At 40.8% G+C, this 22,568-nt stretch overlaps 1 protein-coding gene across 1 annotated transcript in view; it reads right to left on the minus strand.

The window, feature by feature from the left end:
- Positions 1-21,476, minus strand: part of LOC124646256 (myrosinase 1-like) — a 24,949-nt gene extending 3,473 nt beyond the window's left edge. The window contains exons 1-6 of the mRNA XM_047186404.1: positions 21,237-21,476; positions 7,285-7,403; positions 6,631-7,206; positions 6,453-6,547; positions 5,537-5,842; positions 4,396-4,637 (exon numbers count right to left, since the gene is read on the minus strand). Of these exons, the coding sequence (XP_047042360.1) occupies positions 4,396-4,637; positions 5,537-5,842; positions 6,453-6,547; positions 6,631-7,206; positions 7,285-7,403; positions 21,237-21,280 (1,382 nt within the window). The 5' untranslated portion in view covers positions 21,281-21,476. The remainder of the gene's footprint in view (positions 1-4,395; positions 4,638-5,536; positions 5,843-6,452; positions 6,548-6,630; positions 7,207-7,284; positions 7,404-21,236) is intronic.
- Positions 21,477-22,568: the final 1,092 nt, after the last annotated feature.

Genomic DNA, 22,568 nt, shown 5'->3' on the forward strand with positions numbered 1-22,568 from the left:
CGCGCGGGGGTGCGTGTTTCTCCGCATGTATGTGCGTGCAGGCCCGCCGCTAGCTGTTTGTTCGCCCGCGTGCAAAACCGATTACGCCCCGCCCTACGACTACATATTATACTGGGTTTTGTCAAAAAATATATAAGGGGGGGGTCCAGGGGGTCCGGACCCCCCCGCCCATTCATATCCATCTTACTTTTCCAACAGAAAAAAATATGTGCAATCATTACCCAAGTGGCCCCTATGTATTGAAAGATTGTGATTAATGGGTAGGTACCAACATAATGTATATGTCACCGTAAGATTACAAACATCGTTAGATTACAATCTATCTCGAGAGATTGTAAACTGTCGAATTATTGTAAACCGTAACACCTGATTGCAATTTAACGCATTATTTTTCGCTATATTATAATCTATCGATGAGAAATTGTCAAATTGTCAACTGTCCGAAAGCTCTCCCTGATTGGTCAGTCTTTTTGTAAGATCGAGAGCGATGTAGAGCGGTCAAATTGTCAACTGGCGTAGAACGGAATGCATCTTGCGCGCTGATTGGTAGAACGTCAAAAAAGACAATGTTCTTTGCAACTCCCGGTGTCACAGCTCTTTGACGTGCAAAAATAAGTGACGGTTTAATTTTTTATAAAATCAAAAATTGTACTTAATTTTTAAGACTCAAATTACACACAATTAAAAATTGAAGTTAGTGACGAAAACGAATCGCTGCAAAACCGACTCCACGTAGTCTTGTCTGCCCTACCCCTAGAGTGCAATTCAAAACCGCGTAGGCGCGGAGGGGCGAGGCGGCCTGCGAGCTGAGGCGCAGGTAGTTTCAGCGCTCGCCGCCGCGGCTGAGGCTGGCCGGCTCCGCCAGCCAGCAAGCCGAAGCTGCGGTGGTGAGCGTGAAAACCATCTGCGACGATAAGCTCGCATGGGACCGCCGGAGCCCCGCAGCGCCGGAGCCGTGACAGAAGTTATGCTTGCTGCATGTTGCATGCTTACTTCCATGCTGGGTCAATTAATATGGGATGTGTTATATTTTAAACAAAAAACTCAGTAGGTACGAGTTAAAAAATTAGAAGGTAAATAAATATTTTTATGATGTCATTTAATAGTATTTAAGAAGTTTACTGTTAGAATGCATGCTACAAATTTAGATGCAAAAAAATAACCATCATGCTGAGTTGTATTTAGAGTGGAAGATAACTCGTGGCTAAGATAGTATTATTTAGATGCTCGACGCTTTATTAATTGTGGCTGACTTAGTAATTTAGAAGGCAACATACATTTTTGGGGGCGAATAATGATATTAAAAAGAAGCCTGTTTAATTAGCACCCCTTTTATTTTATTTTTAAATATTAGTTTGTATTTGAAGACAAAATACCTAACTGTATTTTTATAAGAGTTATTTTTATATAAATTTAATACTTGAAGAATTTTTGAAGAGCATTTATTTTATTTAACTGACACCTCTATTTCATTCCTAACTCTACGGGAACTCCATGGGAACAGAACGGCTGGTCGTGATTGGTCGATCTTACAAAAAGACTGACCAATCAGAGAGAGCTTTCGGACAGTTGACAATTTGACAATTTCTCATCGATAGATTATAATATAGCGAAAAATAATGCGTTAAATTGCAATCAGACGTTACGGTTCACAATAATTCGACAGTTTACAATCTCTCGAGATAGATTGTAATCTAACGATGTTTGTAATCTTACGGTAACATATACATATCAAAGTGCTTAGAACAGATTATGGGTAACTTAAACTAACGAACTTAAATATCTGTAGCAATGTTTAATTTCAGTAAAATATGTTATTAATGGTTTTTGGTGGGTTTCCCGTTGAAAAAGTCAACGCATGAGACATAGTTCATATGTAAGGAAGCGCGAGCGAAGCGAGTGCGAATTTTTTTTAGTCTAAGGACACAAAACAAATAAAAACCACTGTAAATTAACAAAGCAAAGTCAAAAAGTAAGATATGCACAGAAATGAAGTGCAAATGTACATGAAGCCGCGAGCGAAGCGAGCGCGATTTTTTCCTTAGAGTTTTCATGAAGTAAACATATCATAAAAAGCCAAAGTGAACAAAAAGCTATAACGGACGTGAGCGAAAAATGATTTTTCAGAATTGAATGCCTCAACAATTAAACAAAGATAAATTGCGATCAGTGCCGGTTTTTACTCTACCAGCGCCCTAGGCGAGATTTCTACGGCGCCCTACAACCGCAATTCAAACCCATACGAAAAACAGAGACGCATGTAGTTACCGATTGCGCGAGCGAAGCGAGCGCGAATATTTTTTTTTATAGTTAACAAGTCGAAGCAAAAATTACGTAAAATGTAGCCCAATCGTACATAAGTTATTGCTGGTTGATGAATGCCAAAACACTGGAACATGTCTTCTGATTGCGAAATTTTTGTTATATTTTAGAACTCAAAACAAAAATTACTTAAAATTTTGCCCAAACGTACATAACTCTTTGTTGATGATGGCGCCTATGTATTAAAATTTTGGGACTTAAAGTAGGTAGGTAGGTAGGTAGGTAGTTAGGTTTGTTAGGGTAGACTAAAAAAATCTTGAAAAATAAAAACAACTGTAAAGTGAAGGAAGCCCGAAAATGTTTGAGTTTTGGATCACTAAAAGTCCTAAACATATATAATAAAAAGCGACTGTGAAGTGAAGAAGCCGCAAGCGAAGGGAGCGCGAATTTTTTTGAGTATTGGGACATTAAAAGTAGCTATATGTGATAAAAAATTGAAGCGTTTAAGTAAGGAAACCGCGAGCGACGCGAGCGCGAAAATTTTTGAGTTTTGGGACATAAAATTAGTGTTTCTTCGAGAATTTCTCAAATTTAACGCGGAATTAAACACAAATTCGCTTCGGCGCCCCTGAGCCCGCGGCGCCCGGGTTATTCGCGCACGCTGCACCATAGGTTAAGATGGCCCTGATGCTATCCATTCATTTGGGTACAGTTCTTGTAAGTTGCAATCTTTGATGAAATTTAAAACAAAAATAGGAGTAACATTCTGATCAAGGATTGGTTGGGGGCGCCTGCGGCGCCCCTTATATCCGGCGCCCTGGGCCGTAGCCCAACCACGCCCTACCCTAAAATCGATACTGATTGCGAGCGCAGCGAGCGCGAATTTTTTTGGGGATGCAAAGGATGAACCCGTCAAAATTGATAGGGGACGACCAAAGCGAGGGCGGCTTTTTCTAAAATTTTATTGCTAATCTACTCATCTATTTTTAGTAAAAATATGTTTATTAGGTAATTATAGTTTAATTGTGCCGTATGGGTTAATTTTGCCGCCCCCTAATTAGTGCCGCTCAGGGCATTTGCCCCCCTGCTCTCTCCCCCCACGCTACGGTAATGGTTGATCTTAAATCTTTTTTAATAATTTTTAATTTTGAAAATGATCAACAGATGTAACTGATACCGGCAGTGTAAGTTATATTCTTAGCGCTATTGCTGTGTTCGGAAATATTGAAATCAAATAATTGGTAAAAAGATATTGTATTTTTTTAATATTACGTGATAGGTCGCTCGATTTGCCGCCCCCTAGGACGTGCCGCCCGCGTGCGGTGCACGCGCTGCACGCCCGCTTACGGCGGGCCTGTGTGCGTGATCCGCATGAACGCGCGTGGATGCATTTTCAGTGTGTTGGACTATGCGTGTTTTCCATACAAACGGAGATATTTCCATACAACGGAAAAAAACGCATCCACGCACTACGCTGCATCATGCGGGGCAGTGTGATAATCGCCTAAGTTAAAAGCCCAAGGTTCTTAATAGGTTATATTAAAGGAAACATCCTGTTAGGTAGGAGTTGTAACATTAAAATACAGAATGATTATCAGTTAGAATGATAAATAAAGAATGATTATCTTAGAAATGCAACATTCTCATTTGAAACAAAGTAATTCAAGTGCCCAAGCGGTTTTTTTTTAATATTACCTAAAAAGTTTGTACTTTCTAAATAAGTATAGGTATCTCGGACACTGGTCACTGTTTAAAGGTGAAGGAAAACATCTTAAGGAAACCTGAACTATAAAGTCTGAAATCACCAACCCGCAGTGAGCAAACGTGATGACTAACGCTCAATCTTAGGTACTCTGTGTTAGAGGCTCTACTAACTTAGAGGAGACCTGTGCCCAGCAGTCTAACAATATAAAAGGCTGATGACGATGATGATAGGTTTAAACCTTATGTACTTAGGTGTACTAATTACTGTCGCGTTATCGCTTTAGGTAGGTATTTATCAGCCATAGAGTAGCCACATCTATGTCAAGAGAGCTAGTCGTTTCGAAAAAGCAAAATCCTGTCTCCTTACAGGAGATCATTGAAACAACCATCATACCTGGTACAAATAAAGGACCTATTAACAATACTTACACATAACCGTCATCCCATTCAAAGTTATCCATGAGACTCCACGCGAAGTACCCTTGGACATTGCACTTGTCTTCATGTACGGCGTGAAGCAAAGCATTCAAGTAGTGACTGTAGTAAGCCACGCGAGCTTTGTCCTCCAGTCCTGAGAAATCTGCGTAACCATTCTCCGTAACTATGATGGGAACATTGTTGTAGGTCTTTGAGATCCATTTGAGAAGACGCCTGAAGCCGAAAGGCACCACCTACGGAGAGCATGAGATTAATATTAAAATCACAATAAATAAACGCTTGACATAGAAAGACTTTTTGTGTTTAGTTCATTAATCGTGTCCTAATTTTGAAGGCTAGCCGATAAAAGTCGAAATCAGTGTACCAGGATCAGTGTTTTCTAATGGATTTTTAAACAAACTTTCCATATCTTCAGCTTCAAAATAAATAAAAGTGTAGGTAGATCTCCACTTATCTAAATCACACAGACAGATATAATATTGCAGAACTCTCAAGTATAGCATGTACATCCTCTAAGAAGATTAACTGGATCTCTTATCAGTAGGTTTATTACGAAAGATGTTCTTTGTACATGACTTATGTAAGTACTTGTATTGAATAAGATAATGTGTAACATTTCAATACCTACCTGAAACGACAAGAGGCAAACTGTAATCTTAAATACTGTCTGGCAATTGTTGCTGCATACCATAAACCAGATAATAGGCAAAAGACATCATCCTAATCCTAACTAATATTATAAATGTGAAAGTAACTCTGTCTGTCTGTCTGTCTGTCTGTCTGTCTGTCTTTTCTTCACGCCTAAACTACTGAACCGATTTGTGTGAAATTTGGTACAGACATAGTTTGGAACTTGAGAAAGGACATAGGATAGTTTTTATTTCAAAAAAAATATATAAAAATAAAAAATAAAATTTATTACGGACATATAGCGCCATCTATTGGTCAAACCAAAAATATGCCGGAAGTCACTATATCATGCGAACGAAGTCGCGGGCAAAAGCTAGTACTATATAAAGCAAAATATGTATGCCGCTGGACTAGACGTGTCCTTAATATTTGATTTTAGGATAACTTAGCGACTAGCTTGGGACAATTTAAACTTAATATCAATTCATTAGTATGCAATTACCTTAAGCCACGATGAAGAAGAATCTGAAGGCCATTTCGGATCCTGGACTCTTACGATGCCAACATCATTTTCGTGGGAGGGTATGGCACCTACTTCTTTATCAGCCATAGACAGGAGGTACGTGGTATAATGATTCAGTCCAAAGAAGTCAGCAGTTCCCCTAATGTAGTTAACCTCCTCAGGAGTAAACTTTGGAAGTCGGGAGCGAGTGTAGTTTTGCTGCAGACTCTTCTCGTCGACTAACTTTATGAGTTCGGCAGGGTAGTTGCCCTCTTTCGAGTAAACTGGGTGCGCGTACCAACCCAACTGGAATTCACGGAAGATTTTGCATAAATTACTTAAATTACAAATGTTTTCCGCCATGCCAACCAAACGACAGGGTATTGACCGAAGGTATCTTTGGAGATGCGTGGTTTTAGACGTTCGTGTTACTTATTTTACTGTTGCTACGGAGAGTCCGTATTTATTGGTAGATGAAATTGTTAGGTATTTATTTTCTTTATCTTCATTCAAAACGTCGACGAGTGAAACCCTAAATTCAGGTTTTGATAAACAGGTTTTATATCAGTTTATTTTTAACTTCCATGCACTTCAAAACATCATGTCGAGGTGCATGGCAATGTGCACATAAAAAAATGTAAGTCGGTACTCAATAGTACTATAATTAGTCGTACTAAATCTGCATCAAAATTATACTTCGGTTATTACCTGAATGTCGTCGTTACGTTCCACTAAACAAAGGCAGTTCGTACAATATAGGTAGGTATGTGTACCCTGGTTCAATGACATTTCAGTGAAATTTGACCTTGAGGGCTGAGAAGTCTTTCTGAATGACAGTACGTACCGATAAAGGTTGTGATTCTTTTGTTAGATAACAATGTTAGCTAAATACGTATTTCTAAATATGTACACTCACGTGAGTTTTTAAGTATAGTTCTGCAGCTTCCCTGTCTTGAGGCGTGTCGTCTTTGGGTTCAGCCCAGTTGGAGTCCAACGACAGTCCAATTTTACCTGGAATATATGAATTTAGATTTATATTTACAGGGCAAATGTAATACAAATTCCAAGCAAGAGGAGAATAAACTGATTCGTACCTTTATTGACATGACGGTAGTTCTCGTTGAAGAGATGGTATACGCTCGCGTGTGCTTTCAAAAGGTTGTGAGCACAGAGGTATTCAGCAATACCGTGCCTGTTCAATGCGGGAGCTCTGTATGTACCGCCGTAGCCTTCGAGACACGTCTGCATCGGCTCATTGAAAGTGACCCAATACTTCACCTTACCAGCGAAGTTATCGAACAAAACCTTCGCATAATCTGTGTAGTAGTCAACAATATGTGCGTTTGTCCATCCGCCTATATTCTGCAGCTTCTGTGGCAAGTCCCAATGATAAATAGTCACCATGGGAGTAATATTGTACTTCAAAAGTTCGTCAATAAGATTACTATAATACTTGAGACCTAAAGCGTTAATCTCGTTTGTGAGACCAGTTGGCAAGATCCTTGACCATGCTATAGAAAATCTATAGACGTCAACACCTAGTTCATGAACCATCTCGGCGTCCCTCTTATAAAGGTGATATGAATCAGCTGCCACATCACCATTCGATCCATCTTTGACAAATGTTTTATTATTGTGTACTAGATGATCCCATATACTTTCGGACTTTCCTGAAATCAGTTAAGAATTCTTATAAGTACTTGCTTATTGTACTTCTGCAATTTTAAATTAAGTAAAAAGTTTCTTACCATCTTCGTCCCATGCTCCTTCAATTTGATAAGCAGCTGTAGAGACTCCAAATACGAAATCTCTCGCGAATGTGTAATTCGATTTCGATCCTCCGGAAAAGTTCAAAATTTCAGCATTTCTGTAACCAAAGTTAAATTCGTTAGTTGAGTAGACTGTCAGACCGCAGCTGTTTTAACCAGTTCTCGTTAAACAAATACTGTTCTGGTTTACTTGAAATTATTCTATTATGTAGGAAGCGGAACTAAATGAAGGTACATAGGTAACACATGTTTCTTGTCAATATCAGCGATAAACAATAAAGTTCCACTGCCCATAAAAGGCGGGGTCACGACTTAAATTCCATACTCATTTAATTCAATCAATCTATAAACGCAATATGAAGCAATTATGTATTATGCAGCGTAGCTAATATAAGTATTGGCTATTTTTATAGTGACTATATATTCCGTTAGTGGAAATACTTTTTTTTTACCTAGGGACCTACTAACACAAAAGTTTTCTTTAATAATGAGCATCTGTAACCAATGAAGACCAATAATGATTTTAAATTTCAACATATATAGTTAATAATAACCGCAATTTTATCACAAAAAACACATTTTAAAGCAAACATGATTTCCAGGCTCCGGTTTATCTCCATCAGACTAAACCTGATCTACAGGATTATTATATATGGATATAAACAAACGTAAGCATGTCTATTATTTTTAACATTTCTATAAACTCAAACTATGAAGTATGAAGTCCATTAAAATTGCCCTTCTAATTATAATCAATGAAGGTCTGCATTATTATGGCATTCCAAAGGCAATCTTAGCATTAAGTCCGAATGAAGCTATGAAGGATAAGGCCAATCATGGAATCTTATCGATTAGATACGCTTATTTGGCTCAAGCCAAGAACAATAATGAGAAACATAATTATATACAAGTAACGGTAATGAAAATTAGTCATCAGTACTTAAATAATTTAAATAATCTCCTCTGCGTGTCTATTGTACGATCTTAAGCTTATTTATTTTTGTGATTATTGAAGTAGATTAGGTAATACTATGGTTTAACACTAATGACTTATTATTTTACCTATTCTCATTCCTTCAGCAGATAATTCTATTTTATACTATTTCTTAGACTTCGTTCGCATGATATAGTGACTTCCGGCATATTTTTGGTTTGACCAATAGATGGCGCTATATGTCCGTAATAAATTTTATTTTTTATTTTTATATATTTTTTTTGAAATAAAAACTATCCTATGTCCTTTCTCAAGTTCCAAACTATGTCTGTACCAAATTTCACACAAATCGGTTCAGTAGTTTAGGCGTGAAGAAAAGACGGACAGACAGACAGACAGACAGACAGACAGACAGACAGACAGACAGACAGACAGAGTTACTTTCACATTTATAATATTAGTTAGGATTAGGATTGTAAATATTTATAGACGTGCACTCAATGACATAATTTATGATGTAAAACCTATATGCCCAGTTATTAACACTGATAAATTATTGTTACACAGGATTCGACAGGTTTTGCTTTAAAAATTCCAATTTTTGGAACAAACAACTGTTGCAAGACTACCGGTTTGGTATATTATTATCAACTTTAGCGATTCTGAGAAATACTTAGGTTGTTCGATTCTTACTATTTTAATAAGCTCTAAATTTTTAAATATTTTTTAGGTAGTCTACTACAGTACCTATGTAATTTTTTTGAAAAAATATTCAGAAGTTAACTAATTAGAACATATTCCAAAGTAGTCCACGATCTAAAACACAACATACAAAGTACGATGGCTATTAACTCGTAATTATACAACTTGTGCGTAAAATGCAAGTAGATACATTAAACGATCAAGTTATCAGGTGAAACCGTGGTTTTTCCCCTGAGACTCCGGTGGTTTGTCCTTCCCAGGGATGACTGGGTTAAGGACCTTAGCGGCTCAGTGACCATCATATCGTCGGCCGCCGCTGGTACTCCTTCCCTCGAAGGGGTGAAGAGTGGAAGGGGTTGCGTCGCAGCACGGTTCGGGGAGATAGTCGTCGTGGGGGTGTACTTCTCCCCGAGCCGAACTCTCGCCGAGTTCCACAACTCCCTCCTGGAGTTGTCCGTCGTCGTCGGAAGTTATTCCCTCCCCGTGATAGTGTTAGGGGACTTCAACGCCAAGAACTTGGCCTGGGGTTCCCGACGCACAGATGCACGGGGTAGGATGGTGGAGGACTGGGCGCTGGAAGCAGGCCTGGTCGTCCTCAATCGGGGTTCTGTCCCCACGTGTGTACGGATGCGGGGCGAGTCAGTGGTGGACATCTCGTTCGCCAGCCCCGCTCTGCTGCCGCGTGTCTTTGACTGGCGCGTGGAGGAGAGGGTGGAGACCTACTCCGATCATCGGTACATCCGGTTTGACGTCTCCGCCCAGAACCCTAGCGCGCCGGTCCTGCAGACCCCGAGTGGTCCACGTTGGGCGCTGAGGCACCTGGACCGGGAGCTTCTCCTGGAAGCCTCAGTCGTGCAGGCCTGGGTGTCATCACCGGACAGGCCCGCCGACATCAACGACGAGGCGGAGTGGTTCCGGGAGACCATGTCCGAGATCTGTGACGTGGCCATGCCCCGAGCCCCGCCAGGACGCGCCCGACGCCAGGTGTACTGGTGGTCTTGCGAGATCGCCGCCCTTCGAGAGGCGTGCGTCGCTGCGAGGCACCTGTACACCAGACACCGCAGGCTGCGCATCCGCCCTCCGGATGCAGAAGCCAGGGAAGCAGAGCTGTACGAGGGATACAGAGCTGCGAAGACCGCCCTCCAATTGGCCATCATCCAGGCCAAGGAGGTGGCCAATGCGGAGCTGCTGGGGTCTCTGGACAGGGACCCGTGGGGGCGCCCGTACAAAATGGTGCGGGGCAAGCTCCGCCCATGGGCCCCCCCGCTGACCCAGAGTCTTCGGCCTCAGCTGGTGGAGGAGGTGGTGAGCGCTCTGTTCCCTTCGCGCGGGGAACACTCTCCCCCGCCCATGGCTCTGCAACCCGCGGTGTCAACGACGGACCACACTTCCGACGACGACGATGTCCCCGAGGTGACTGGGGTGGACCTGAGAGTGGCGGTGGCTAGGCTGAAAGCCAAAAACACCGCCCCAGGGCCTGACGGCCTGCCTGGCAAGGCCTGGGTCCTGGCCCTTGAGGCTCTCGGGCCTCGACTTAGGGGGCTTCTCAGCGCATGCTTGGAGAGGGGCCAGTTCCCACTTCGTTGGAAGACAGGGAAACTGGTCCTCATACGGAAGCCGGGGCGCCCTGCGGACTCTCCGTCCGCATACCGGCCTATCGTGCTGCTCGGCGAGGTGGGCAAGCTCTTTGAGCGAGTTGTCGCACACCGCCTCGTCGCGCACCTTGGGGGGATAGGGCCGGACCTTGCGGACCACCAGTTCGGTTTCCGCAAGGGGCGCTCAACGGTGGACGCCATCATGCGCGTGAGAGCTCTCACGACGGGGGATGCTGTGTCCCGGGGGGGGGTCGTCTTGGCGGTGTCTCTTGACATCGCCAACGCCTTCAACACCCTTCCCTGGAGTTGCATTAGGGAGGCACTCCGGTATCACCGGGTGCCGACCTACCTTCGTCGCGTGGTCGAGGCCTATCTGTCGGATAGGTCCATCATTTACCCCGGTCACAATGGGGAATGGAACCGGCGAGAGATGTCGTGCGGTGTTCCGCAGGGGTCGGTACTGGGGCCGCTCTTGTGGAACATCGGCTACGACTGGGTGCTGCGCGCCGACCTCCCTAGCGGCGTCAGCGTGGTCTGCTACGCTGACGACACGCTGGTTCTGGCACAAGGGAGGTCGCACCAGGAGGCGGCCGACATAATGACGCGCGGGGTTGCGACAGTCATCGAGAGGATCCAGCTGCTGGGCCTGGAGGTGGCCTTGCACAAATCCGAGGCCATGTGCTTTCATGGGCTTCGGAACGCGCCACCTTCAGGCTCCCAGGTCACGGTGGGGGGGGTTACCATCGGCGTCGAGAGGGCGATGAAATACCTGGGACTCGTCCTCGACGGCCGGTGGAACTTCGTTGAGCATTTCCGACGTTTGGGCCCCAAACTGGAGAAGGCAGGTGCTGCACTCAAGCGGCTCCTGCCCAACCTGGGCGGCCCAAACGCCCCCTGCCGCAGACTCTACGCGGGGGTCATGCGGTCCATGGCCCTTTACGGGGCCCCGGTATGGGCACGTTCGGTACGGCCGCGGGCTTTACACTACTTGAACGTGCCCCAAAGGGTGATAGCCATTAGGCTAATCCGGGGGTACCGCACGATTTCCCGCGAAGCAGCTGGCCTACTTGCTGGACTGCCACCGTGGGATCTGGAGGCGAGGGTCTTCTTGCGCCTGTACGACTGGCGCGAGGAGGCTCAGCGCCGGGGAGAAACCCCGTTGCCGCGGCAAGTTGTCGCGCAGCGGGCGGAGCTCCGGCGCGATCTCATGGTGGCCTGGAGGGAGCGACTGTCGCAACCCAGTGCAGGGCACGCCACCATCGTGGCGGTAAGTCCCCTCTTTGAGGAGTGGCTCGGGAGGAGTCACGGCGCCCTCACGTACCGCATGACGCAGGTCCTCACCGGACACGGTTGTTTCGGGAGGTACCTGCACCGCATCGGTCGTGAGGAGGCGCCCGGGTGTCACCATTGTGCGGACAGCCCCGAGGACACGGTGGACCACACAGTCCAGGTGTGCCCCGCATGGGAGGGGCACCGCCGGGTCCTCGTTGAGGCTTTGGGCGGCGGCGACCTCTCGCGTCCGGCCCTGGTTCAGGCCATGGTCCGGGGCGAGAGGGAATGGGATGCCGTCGCCTCCTTCTGCGAAGCGGTCATGCTCGAGAAGGAGGAGGCGGAACGCCAGAGAGTTCGCACCTCTCATCCCGGCCGCCGCGCTGGACCAGGTAGACACCATGGGCGCCGGGTGTCGCGAGATGACTCCCGGCCACCGTAGGCGTGGGTCTGTGGGCGGTGAGTTCGGGTGGCTCATCGTCCCTCTGTCTTTCTAGACGACAGACCCGTGTCGACGGCGCGCGTTGTTCCACGCGCTCCTCAAAGAGATGTCAGCAACCCCAGCGGGGCCCAGCAGGGCCAAGGCCTGCCGGGGCTGCGGGTTGTTCGAAAGAGATACCGCGGCCCTGGTACATAAAAGGCCTATGACGGAACACGACGATTTTAGTCAGTAAGAGTCTGACACTCCCTCACCGCTGCTAACCCACAGCGGGTGGGGTCATTTGATGATTTTACGTCGATAAAAAAAAAAAAAAAAAAAAAGACTCCGGAGAATCCGACAGAGTGAACCCAGAAAGTACTCAAGGCTAACAGGCTTCTGGTCGAACATATTTTACTCGAAGACATTCAAAAGCAAAAGGTATTTTACTAAAACGCCCGACATTACAACTTGACCACAAAGCAATAACAAATTTTGCCTTAATCCAATAATGTTTGCGATTGCTCTGAAAGGACACAGATTACGAGGGGCATAAGGGGCAAGGATATTGAACTTTGGAATTAGTTTTGTAAATTGCCTATGTATAATACCTAATAAGGATTGTTATCAGAAATATTAAAAGCCATACATAACTAAAAATACCTATAAGTACTTAGTCTCGGAAACCTGTTTCATATCTGCGTAGAATTCCTTCATAATTATTTGCTTCGTAATAAAAACCTCTGCTAGTAAAAAAAACTTTTTACTTTAGGATGTTATAAAGAATATTCACTGATAAGATATATTAGCGAAAAAAAAGAAACACTAAGATGAACTCCGGAGACAGACGCACATTCCGTAACTGACTACTTGCTTATGCTAATAGAGAGCTAGAGCTATTTTTTCCTCATAACATGTTGAATCATTTTCCCAATGATAATACCTACTCAGTAACACGCGCCTAGACAAGATAATGTATTTTTACAATTAGGTACCACGAGTATCTGTTACTTATCCAGTTGACAATACTAGAATACTACGTATTATTACAGTTATCTGCAAACAAACAGGATTACGAGTAATTAAAGCGATCTTATATACCCTACAGATAGGTAAATTATATTTTACAGCTTATGAATGAAATATTTATTATGTATTAGCTGAATGTTTTTTTATAATTCCTTTAACTAAACCCGTTACTAGAGTGTTGAAACCGCGAATGGAAACAAGTATTTCGTTGAACTGGCCCTAAACTTAACCTACATTCTTTAATGTATTCTGTAAGCAGATAAGTTACAAAGAAAGTAAGTAATTTGCACGTATTGTATGTAAGACGAAGACAATATAGTGTTACAAGTTTTGCATACGAAAGCATCCGACATTTAACTCACATTTCAAGCAAAATAATTCACAGACTTGGTAAAGAAGACCATACTTACTAGAAATGAAGAGCATTGAACTAAATAGATCCATTTCGCAAGACGTTACTAACTTAGTTCGTGCTAAAGTTAGTGTCGCACATGACCGCGCTCCTGTCCAGGCCCGCCGTAAGCGGGCGTGCAGCGCGTGCACCGCACGCGGGCGGCACGTCCTAGGGGGCGGCAAATCGAGCGACCTATCACGTAATATTAAAAAAATACAATATCTTTTTACCAATTATTTGATTTCAATATTTCCGAACACAGCAATAGCGCTAAGAATATAACTTACACTGCCGGTATCAGTTACATCTGTTGATCATTTTCAAAATTAAAAATTATTAAAAAAGATTTAAGATCAACCATTACCGTAGCGTGGGGGGAGAGAGCAGGGGGGCAAATGCCCTGAGCGGCACTAATTAGGGGGCGGCAAAATTAACCCATACGGCACAATTAAACTATAATTACCTAATAAACATATTTTTACTAAAAATAGATGAGTAGATTAGCAATAAAATTTTAGAAAAAGCCGCCCTCGCTTTGGTCGTCCCCTATCAATTTTGACGGGTTCATCCTTTGCATCCCCAAAAAAATTCGCGCTCGCTGCGCTCGCAATCAGTATCGATTTTAGGGTAGGGCGTGGTTGGGCTACGGCCCAGGGCGCCGGATATAAGGGGCGCCGCAGGCGCCCCCAACCAATCCTTGATCAGAATGTTACTCCTATTTTTGTTTTAAATTTCATCAAAGATTGCAACTTACAAGAACTGTACCCAAATGAATGGATAGCATCAGGGCCATCTTAACCTATGGTGCAGTGTGCGCGAATAACCCGGGCGCCGCGGGCTCAGGGGCGCCGAAGCGAATTTGTGTTTAATTCCGCGTTAAATTTGAGAAATTCTCGAAGAAACACTAATTTTATGTCCCAAAACTCAAAAATTTTCGCGCTCGCTTCGCTCGCGGTTTCCTTACTTAAACGCTTCAATTTTTTATCACATATAGCTACTTTTAATGTCCCAATACTCAAAAAAATTCGCGCTCCCTTCGCTTGCGGCTTCTTCACTTCACAGTCGCTTTTTATTATATGTTTAGGACTTTTAGTGATCCAAAACTCAAACATTTTCGGGCTTCCTTCACTTTACAGTTGTTTTTATTTTTCAAGATTTTTTTAGTCTACCCTAACAAACCTAACTACCTACCTACCTACCTACCTACTTTAAGTCCCAAAATTTTAATACATAGGCGCCATCATCAACAAAGAGTTATGTACGTTTGGGCAAAATTTTAAGTAATTTTTGTTTTGAGTTCTAAAATATAACAAAAATTTCGCAATCAGAAGACATGTTCCAGTGTTTTGGCATTCATCAACCAGCAATAACTTATGTACGATTGGGCTACATTTTACGTAATTTTTGCTTCGACTTGTTAACTATAAAAAAAAATATTCGCGCTCGCTTCGCTCGCGCAATCGGTAACTACATGCGTCTCTGTTTTTCGTATGGGTTTGAATTGCGGTTGTAGGGCGCCGTAGAAATCTCGCCTAGGGCGCTGGTAGAGTAAAAACCGGCACTGATCGCAATTTATCTTTGTTTAATTGTTGAGGCATTCAATTCTGAAAAATCATTTTTCGCTCACGTCCGTTATAGCTTTTTGTTCACTTTGGCTTTTTATGATATGTTTACTTCATGAAAACTCTAAGGAAAAAATCGCGCTCGCTTCGCTCGCGGCTTCATGTACATTTGCACTTCATTTCTGTGCATATCTTACTTTTTGACTTTGCTTTGTTAATTTACAGTGGTTTTTATTTGTTTTGTGTCCTTAGACTAAAAAAAATTCGCACTCGCTTCGCTCGCGCTTCCTTACATATGAACTATGTCTCATGCGTTGACTTTTTCAACGGGAAACCCACCAAAAACCATTAATAACATATTTTACTGAAATTAAACATTGCTACAGATATTTAAGTTCGTTAGTTTAAGTTACCCATAATCTGTTCTAAGCACTTTGATATGTATATGTTACCGTAAGATTACAAACATCGTTAGATTACAATCTATCTCGAGAGATTGTAAACTGTCGAATTATTGTGAACCGTAACATCTGATTGCAATTTAACGCATTATTTTTCGCTATATTATAATCTATCGATGAGAAATTGTCAAATTGTCAACTGTCCGAAAGCTCTCTCTGATTGGTCAGTCTTTTTGTAAGATCGACCAATCACGACCAGCCGTTCTGTTCCCATGGAGTTCCCGTAGAGTTAGGAATGAAATAGAGGTGTCAGTTAAATAAAATAAATGCTCTTCAAAAATTCTTCAAGTATTAAATTTATATAAAAATAACTCTTATAAAAATACAGTTAGGTATTTTGTCTTCAAATACAAACTAATATTTAAAAATAAAATAAAAGGGGTGCTAATTAAACAGGCTTCTTTTTAATATCATTATTCGCCCCCAAAAATGTATGTTGCCTTCTAAATTACTAAGTCAGCCACAATTAATAAAGCGTCGAGCATCTAAATAATACTATCTTAGCCACGAGTTATCTTCCACTCTAAATACAACTCAGCATGATGGTTATTTTTTTGCATCTAAATTTGTAGCATGCATTCTAACAGTAAACTTCTTAAATACTATTAAATGACATCATAAAAATATTTATTTACCTTCTAATTTTTTAACTCGTACCTACTGAGTTTTTTGTTTAAAATATAACACATCCCATATTAATTGACCCAGCATGGAAGTAAGCATGCAACATGCAGCAAGCATAACTTCTGTCACGGCTCCGGCGCTGCGGGGCTCCGGCGGTCCCATGCGAGCTTATCGTCGCAGATGGTTTTCACGCTCACCACCGCAGCTTCGGCTTGCTGGCTGGCGGAGCCGGCCAGCCTCAGCCGCGGCGGCGAGCGCTGAAACTACCTGCGCCTCAGCTCGCAGGCCGCCTCGCCCCTCCGCGCCTACGCGGTTTTGAATTGCACTCTAGGGGTAGGGCAGACAAGACTACGTGGAGTCGGTTTTGCAGCGATTCGTTTTCGTCACTAACTTCAATTTTTAATTGTGTGTAATTTGAGTCTTAAAAATTAAGTACAATTTTTGATTTTATAAAAAATTAAACCGTCACTTATTTTTGCACGTCAAAGAGCTGTGACACCGGGAGTTGCAAAGAACATTGTCTTTTTTGACGTTCTACCAATCAGCGCGCAAGATGCATTCCGTTCTACGCCAGTTGACAATTTGACCGCTCTACATCGCTCTCGATCTTACAAAAAGACTGACCAATCAGGGAGAGCTTTCGGACAGTTGACAATTTGACAATTTCTCATCGATAGATTATAATATAGCGAAAAATAATGCGTTAAATTGCAATCAGGTGTTACGGTTTACAATAATTCGACAGTTTACAATCTCTCGAGATAGATTGTAATCTAACGATGTTTGTAATCTTACGGTGACATATACATTATGTTGGTACCTACCCATTAATCACAATCTTTCAATACATAGGGGCCACTTGGGTAATGATTGCACATATTTTTTTCTGTTGGAAAAGTAAGATGGATATGAATGGGCGGGGGGGTCCGGACCCCCTGGACCCCCCCCTTATATATTTTTTGACAAAACCCAGTATAATATGTAGTCGTAGGGCGGCGTAATCGGTTTTGCACGCGGGCGAACAAACAGCTAGCGGCGGGCCTGCTCCTGTCTGATTGCTCTATCCACATCAAAGACGACTTAATCAATGTTCATTGAAAAAGCACGCATTTCCGTGCCGCAGACTTCCGTAGGATATATTAAACGATTGTAGTACCTAGGTAGATGGTTTGTAGTAAGTAAACTGCTGACAAACTCTTTATTCACACATATATAAATGTCCACAACCACTGTAAAGGTCTATGGTATTCTCAGGCAGACATTTTCAGTTTCGACGAGGTGTTTTTCTACTTCTACTTGAGATATTGTGTGGACCGTAGTACAATTTTATTACGTATACGTATTTTATTTTGTAAAACTGTTTAAAACCAATTAAATAAATATTATAAGAAAAATAAAAAATAATTTATAAGAAATATTCACCTAGAAGTCAAAATAAAAAACTAGGTACCTATAACTTAATGCATGAATGGATGCAAACTACAATGTTAGTAAAAAATCCCGATATAAATAATTACTCTGAGATTAATAGCTTGTGTCTCAAATAAAGACTTAACTTTCCCTTTTGCTCAATGCCTTTTGATAAACTAGTTGCGTAAGACCTTTTAAGGTAAGGCCCTTTCTTGAATTATTAAAATATTGTAGAACTATGTATGTCATTGTCAATGTAAAGTCAGTGCCCCGTTTCCGCGAGGAAAACCTTCGTAGCTGAGATTTTTTTGCTGAACAAAAAATACATTCATATTTTCCAAGTAACCTACTGTAATAAATACCTGACAATCACTAAATATAAAATTTATAGGTACTTAGTGATAAAAGAGCAAGGTTTTGAAAGGTACTAATTACACTGTTAAAGGCTGACGTTATGTAATAAAATTTAATATTTGTCTTCGAATATATAATTGCTATAAAATTCTCTGTAGGCCCTATTTATGCAGTATTAAGTGGTAAAGACACATAGCAACGCAGTTAATTCAAGGTGACATGATAAATTGTTCCATTAACCCAAAACTTGCTTAGTCCAATTTACCCGAATGGATTCATACCGCGGGTTGCAGAACATAATATTAATGTTCTGTGTGAGGATAATGAATCTTTGGATGAACCCGTAAAGCCCAAATATCATGAAGTTAGTCAATGATGAAGGACTACACAATACCTATCTGTACTAATATTATAGAGCTGAAGAGTTTGTTTGTTTGTTTGAATGCGCTAATCTCAGGAACTACTGGTCCGATTTGAACAATTCTTTCGGTGTTAGATAGCCCATTTATCGAGGAAGGCTATAGGCTACTTTTTATCCGGGTTCGTGGTTCCCACGGGATGCGGGTGAAATCGCTGGCAGAAGCTAGTTTATAATACATACAAAACTTTTCTTCTTGCACTGAAAACCTGCACGGAAAATTGCAAAATAAGGAAAATATTTATGTTTTGAACGAAACTAGTTGCGAGTGCTTAGATAGACCACAGAGTTTAGTGGTCACTATTCGTTTTACACCTCGGAAATCCCTACGAATTAGCAGGCGCGGACCGTTTCACGTCATTTCAATCCATATGGGTATTAATCAGGACGAATATAATGAGTCGTTTAACCACTCGCCTTCTACGTTTAATTTAATTACAGTTACGATGTATCCTACTACTACTACTAACAAACCGCTTTTCCAGCTTGACCGGCATATAAAGTTATCCAAACAGGTGTTTATGAAGTTTGATGTATCCTCAATGCTGCTCGGTTTTTCCCCTCATACTAGGAAATTGCATAGTCCTACCTGTGTGAATATGTTAAAATGTTTACGCAAAGTTCTTTGTTTTATATTAATTTTACATTCGATTTTTTTACTTTCGATAGGTAAATAAAATTATTAAATCGCCTTCAATAAAAAAATGTACCAACATATAGGTACATATACAGACATAGCCGTTTACGATTATGACTTCGTTATAAATTAAATACTTTCTAAGTTATATCCTTATATCCACGCTACATGCTAGCGCCTGCAATTTGGTCTAAGTTGACTTTACCTAACTATATTTTCCTCTTTTTCCGCCCACATACCAAACATGATGCCAAAACTCGTTCAACTAGATATACTACTTACTGAGAATCGTTGTGGTTTGATATGGACCTACATAATGCGCCCATAAATATGAAACACAGATTTTATTAAAATAATTGAATGATCCTACGTCATCATCTCCCGAGCCTTTTCCCAACTATGTTGGCGTTGGCTTCCAGTCTAACCGTATGCAGCTGAGTACCAGTGCCTATCTGCCACCCTCAACCCAGTTACTGGGACAACTCAATACCCCTCGGCAAGACTGGTCGTCAGACTTACTGGCTTCTGACGATGATCCTACGTCTCATACCTTTTTGCCGTTACCCTTTTTTGTTACGCCTATTTACGAACTAAGTTAATATAAAGACTACATTAACTTTTAGTATACAGCTACAATTTTATACATCTATACCTATAGATTTAATAATCCACTGCACAAAACATCTGAGTTTCACGTCAGTTATTCCTGAAGAGGAAGAAAATTAAAGAAAAACTATTAATTACACATTCATTCAGAACTTTTATTTTTTTTCCAAAACAATAGATCTAACCCAAAAACAAATATTTAGGAAGCTATATCTTAATCTTTACCATTTAAAAATATGTTCATGTTTAAACAGGCTATATAAAGGCAATTTGAGTACTTACTTGTTTGTGATTTGTTTATTACTTAAAATTGTTTTATTTGCGATAAGGCTAAGCCATCCAAACAGAGGGAAAGTTAACCTCGTTAATTAAATGACATAGTTACTGTTATCTAATTTGTGTGCATGCGGGATTTAATACCCACATTATATTTGTACACTTATTAAATTAAAACAACTGCTATTTAAATAATTTTTAATACCATACTTATGGCGCCAAAAATCATTAGCTTACGTGTCTACCAAAGTCATCTAAAAAACATTCAATTACACAAATTGTGAGTTACAGCTCATATCAATTCTAAACATCAATTCGTTAGAACATAATTATTACCTATAGCTCCAGATACCTCGCTTATATTCAATTGAAGTATTTTTAATTAGATTATAATTTAATCTTCTTCGAATGAAAGGTTACTTGGGAAAATTACCACTTTGCCATTGCCAAATAAATATTTATGGGCAAATGGTGACCTCACCTTTAATAAGAAAAGAAGATACATAAGTAGTAGGGTCTGGTGCTTACTGTCAACTACAGTAACGGCTGCATTTTTTTTAAGTAATAAATAAATAAGACTATGTATAATAAAGATAAATAGGAACATCAAGCTTAAGGATGGGCAAATTTATTTACGTTATAAGTATGTATACGTGAAGATAACTTATTTTATTTACAACTTTTAAGATATTAATAATGTAATTAATCGTAGTTTATTTATAGGAATGGACACGCAAGCTTAACTAATATTAACCTTTTTTATAAATTACCTACACCATAGATGATTAGTTTCCTTTGGACGCGTGACAGCAGAGGAAAGCTGATGTTTTTTTGTAAAAACTATAGCTCTGTTATTGCTAAGAAAAACGGCAATTAATAAATCTTAAAAACAATCCTTTGACAGCGTAACTAATCTTTTGATCTCAAATTACAGCTAAACAATAGAAGAGTCACATCATTTATCTTTATTAATCAAACTACGTGCTAACTAGCACTCTATTGTAAGATAGCTTTAGGTCATATTTTTTTCAAAACTCCACGAACATTATTCAGGCTTCGAAGAAGCAGGTACATAATAATTTGCGGTCACAAACAATAACAATGTCGTCGACGTGACGACAACCAACCATGATTTAAGATGCTCAAATAGGTAAGTTATTGTTTTAATTTTCAATAAACGAGAATAGATCTACACTGTACACTACATAGTTACTTCAAGCAGTCATTAAAATAAAATCTTACCCAATCCACACAACAGCAAATAACACCAAAAGTTTGTACTCCATTTTTGTAAGTTACACTAATTAAATTTAATAAATTAAAAAAATATCACTTTATTTACACTGCGAGAAAAATATATTTTAGTTTTTAGTTCTTAACATTTCTTATATTATTGAAAGTGAATAAGTTATCGTAAATAAAATATTAAATTAAGTCGAAACATGTAATGCGCGCCAAAACTCGACGCGCACTGAATGCGTTGGCGCAGCATGTAGCGCTACGAATACTAACCGATCACTTAAAAGGCAGCTGAGATAAAGGATTCGTAGTAATGTCGTCATGACGTTGGTGAAACTCGTAGACTATTGGAACCTGTATGGAAACCCCCGTCCAATAGGGATAGAGAGTCTGTTGTTCAGGTTTACATGACGTAGGTAATTACAAGCCTGGCGCATCATGCCTATCCCACAAAAAGTTTGACTTTAACCTTTTGCATGAGTCCATGTAGTGTTTACGTAATCCATTAAAGGACTCAAAATGTGAAAGTTTAACGGTATAGGTACTTTCATATACCGTTTCATTTTCATTTCTTGATTTCTTCTTCAAGTTAAATCTGGTTCTATCAATTATTTGTTCATTAGAATTTTCAATATAATGTGTGATTGATTATGCGAAAAATGGTCAAGGTAGCATCACCAGGACAACATCATTAGCCCAATAATTATTTCCGTTGCAGTACGGCTACGTGCGTCAGAGCGTCGACGTTCTCTTTAGGTAAGTACTCTAAACTGACCTTCCCCAAGGATCATTACAGTGCATTCAGCGCCTTAGACTAAGACGATGATAGCGATACGAAAGATGCATCTACCTAATTGTTATAACACTTGAGAAACATCCTTCAAGATCATAAACCGTATTATACACCTAAATGTTCAAAACCTGTATTGTTAATGTTCGCATTACTAGCTAATATTCAAATCACTGATTACAAATTCCTCTGATGAGTCCATTTATAACATTATATAAGTAAGTAAGAAGGTGTCTTTTATGTAAGTATGTTTTATTTTAACATATCACTGGAGAGATTTCCGGCACAATTAACTTTGATCTAATAATACTTGTTAGTATTGCAAAACACGAATCATTTTGTTAACTTTGGCTATACAGGAATGAATTTTAAGCAGTGCGCAAAAAAAAACTGGTGGTCCAGAATCATTAACAGAACATATCTGCATCGTCAGTAAAAAAAATTTTTCATTCTTTTGTCCGCCCTCAAATCAGCAAAATATGGATACCAACTATTCTTTACGCGCTTGGAGCAGCGCTCGCGTCAGTAAACCGGTTTCGCGTTGC

Source organism: Helicoverpa zea, chromosome 1 (genome assembly GCF_022581195.2).
Source record: "Helicoverpa zea isolate HzStark_Cry1AcR chromosome 1, ilHelZeax1.1, whole genome shotgun sequence".
Taxonomy (NCBI): Eukaryota; Metazoa; Arthropoda; class Insecta; order Lepidoptera; family Noctuidae; genus Helicoverpa; species Helicoverpa zea.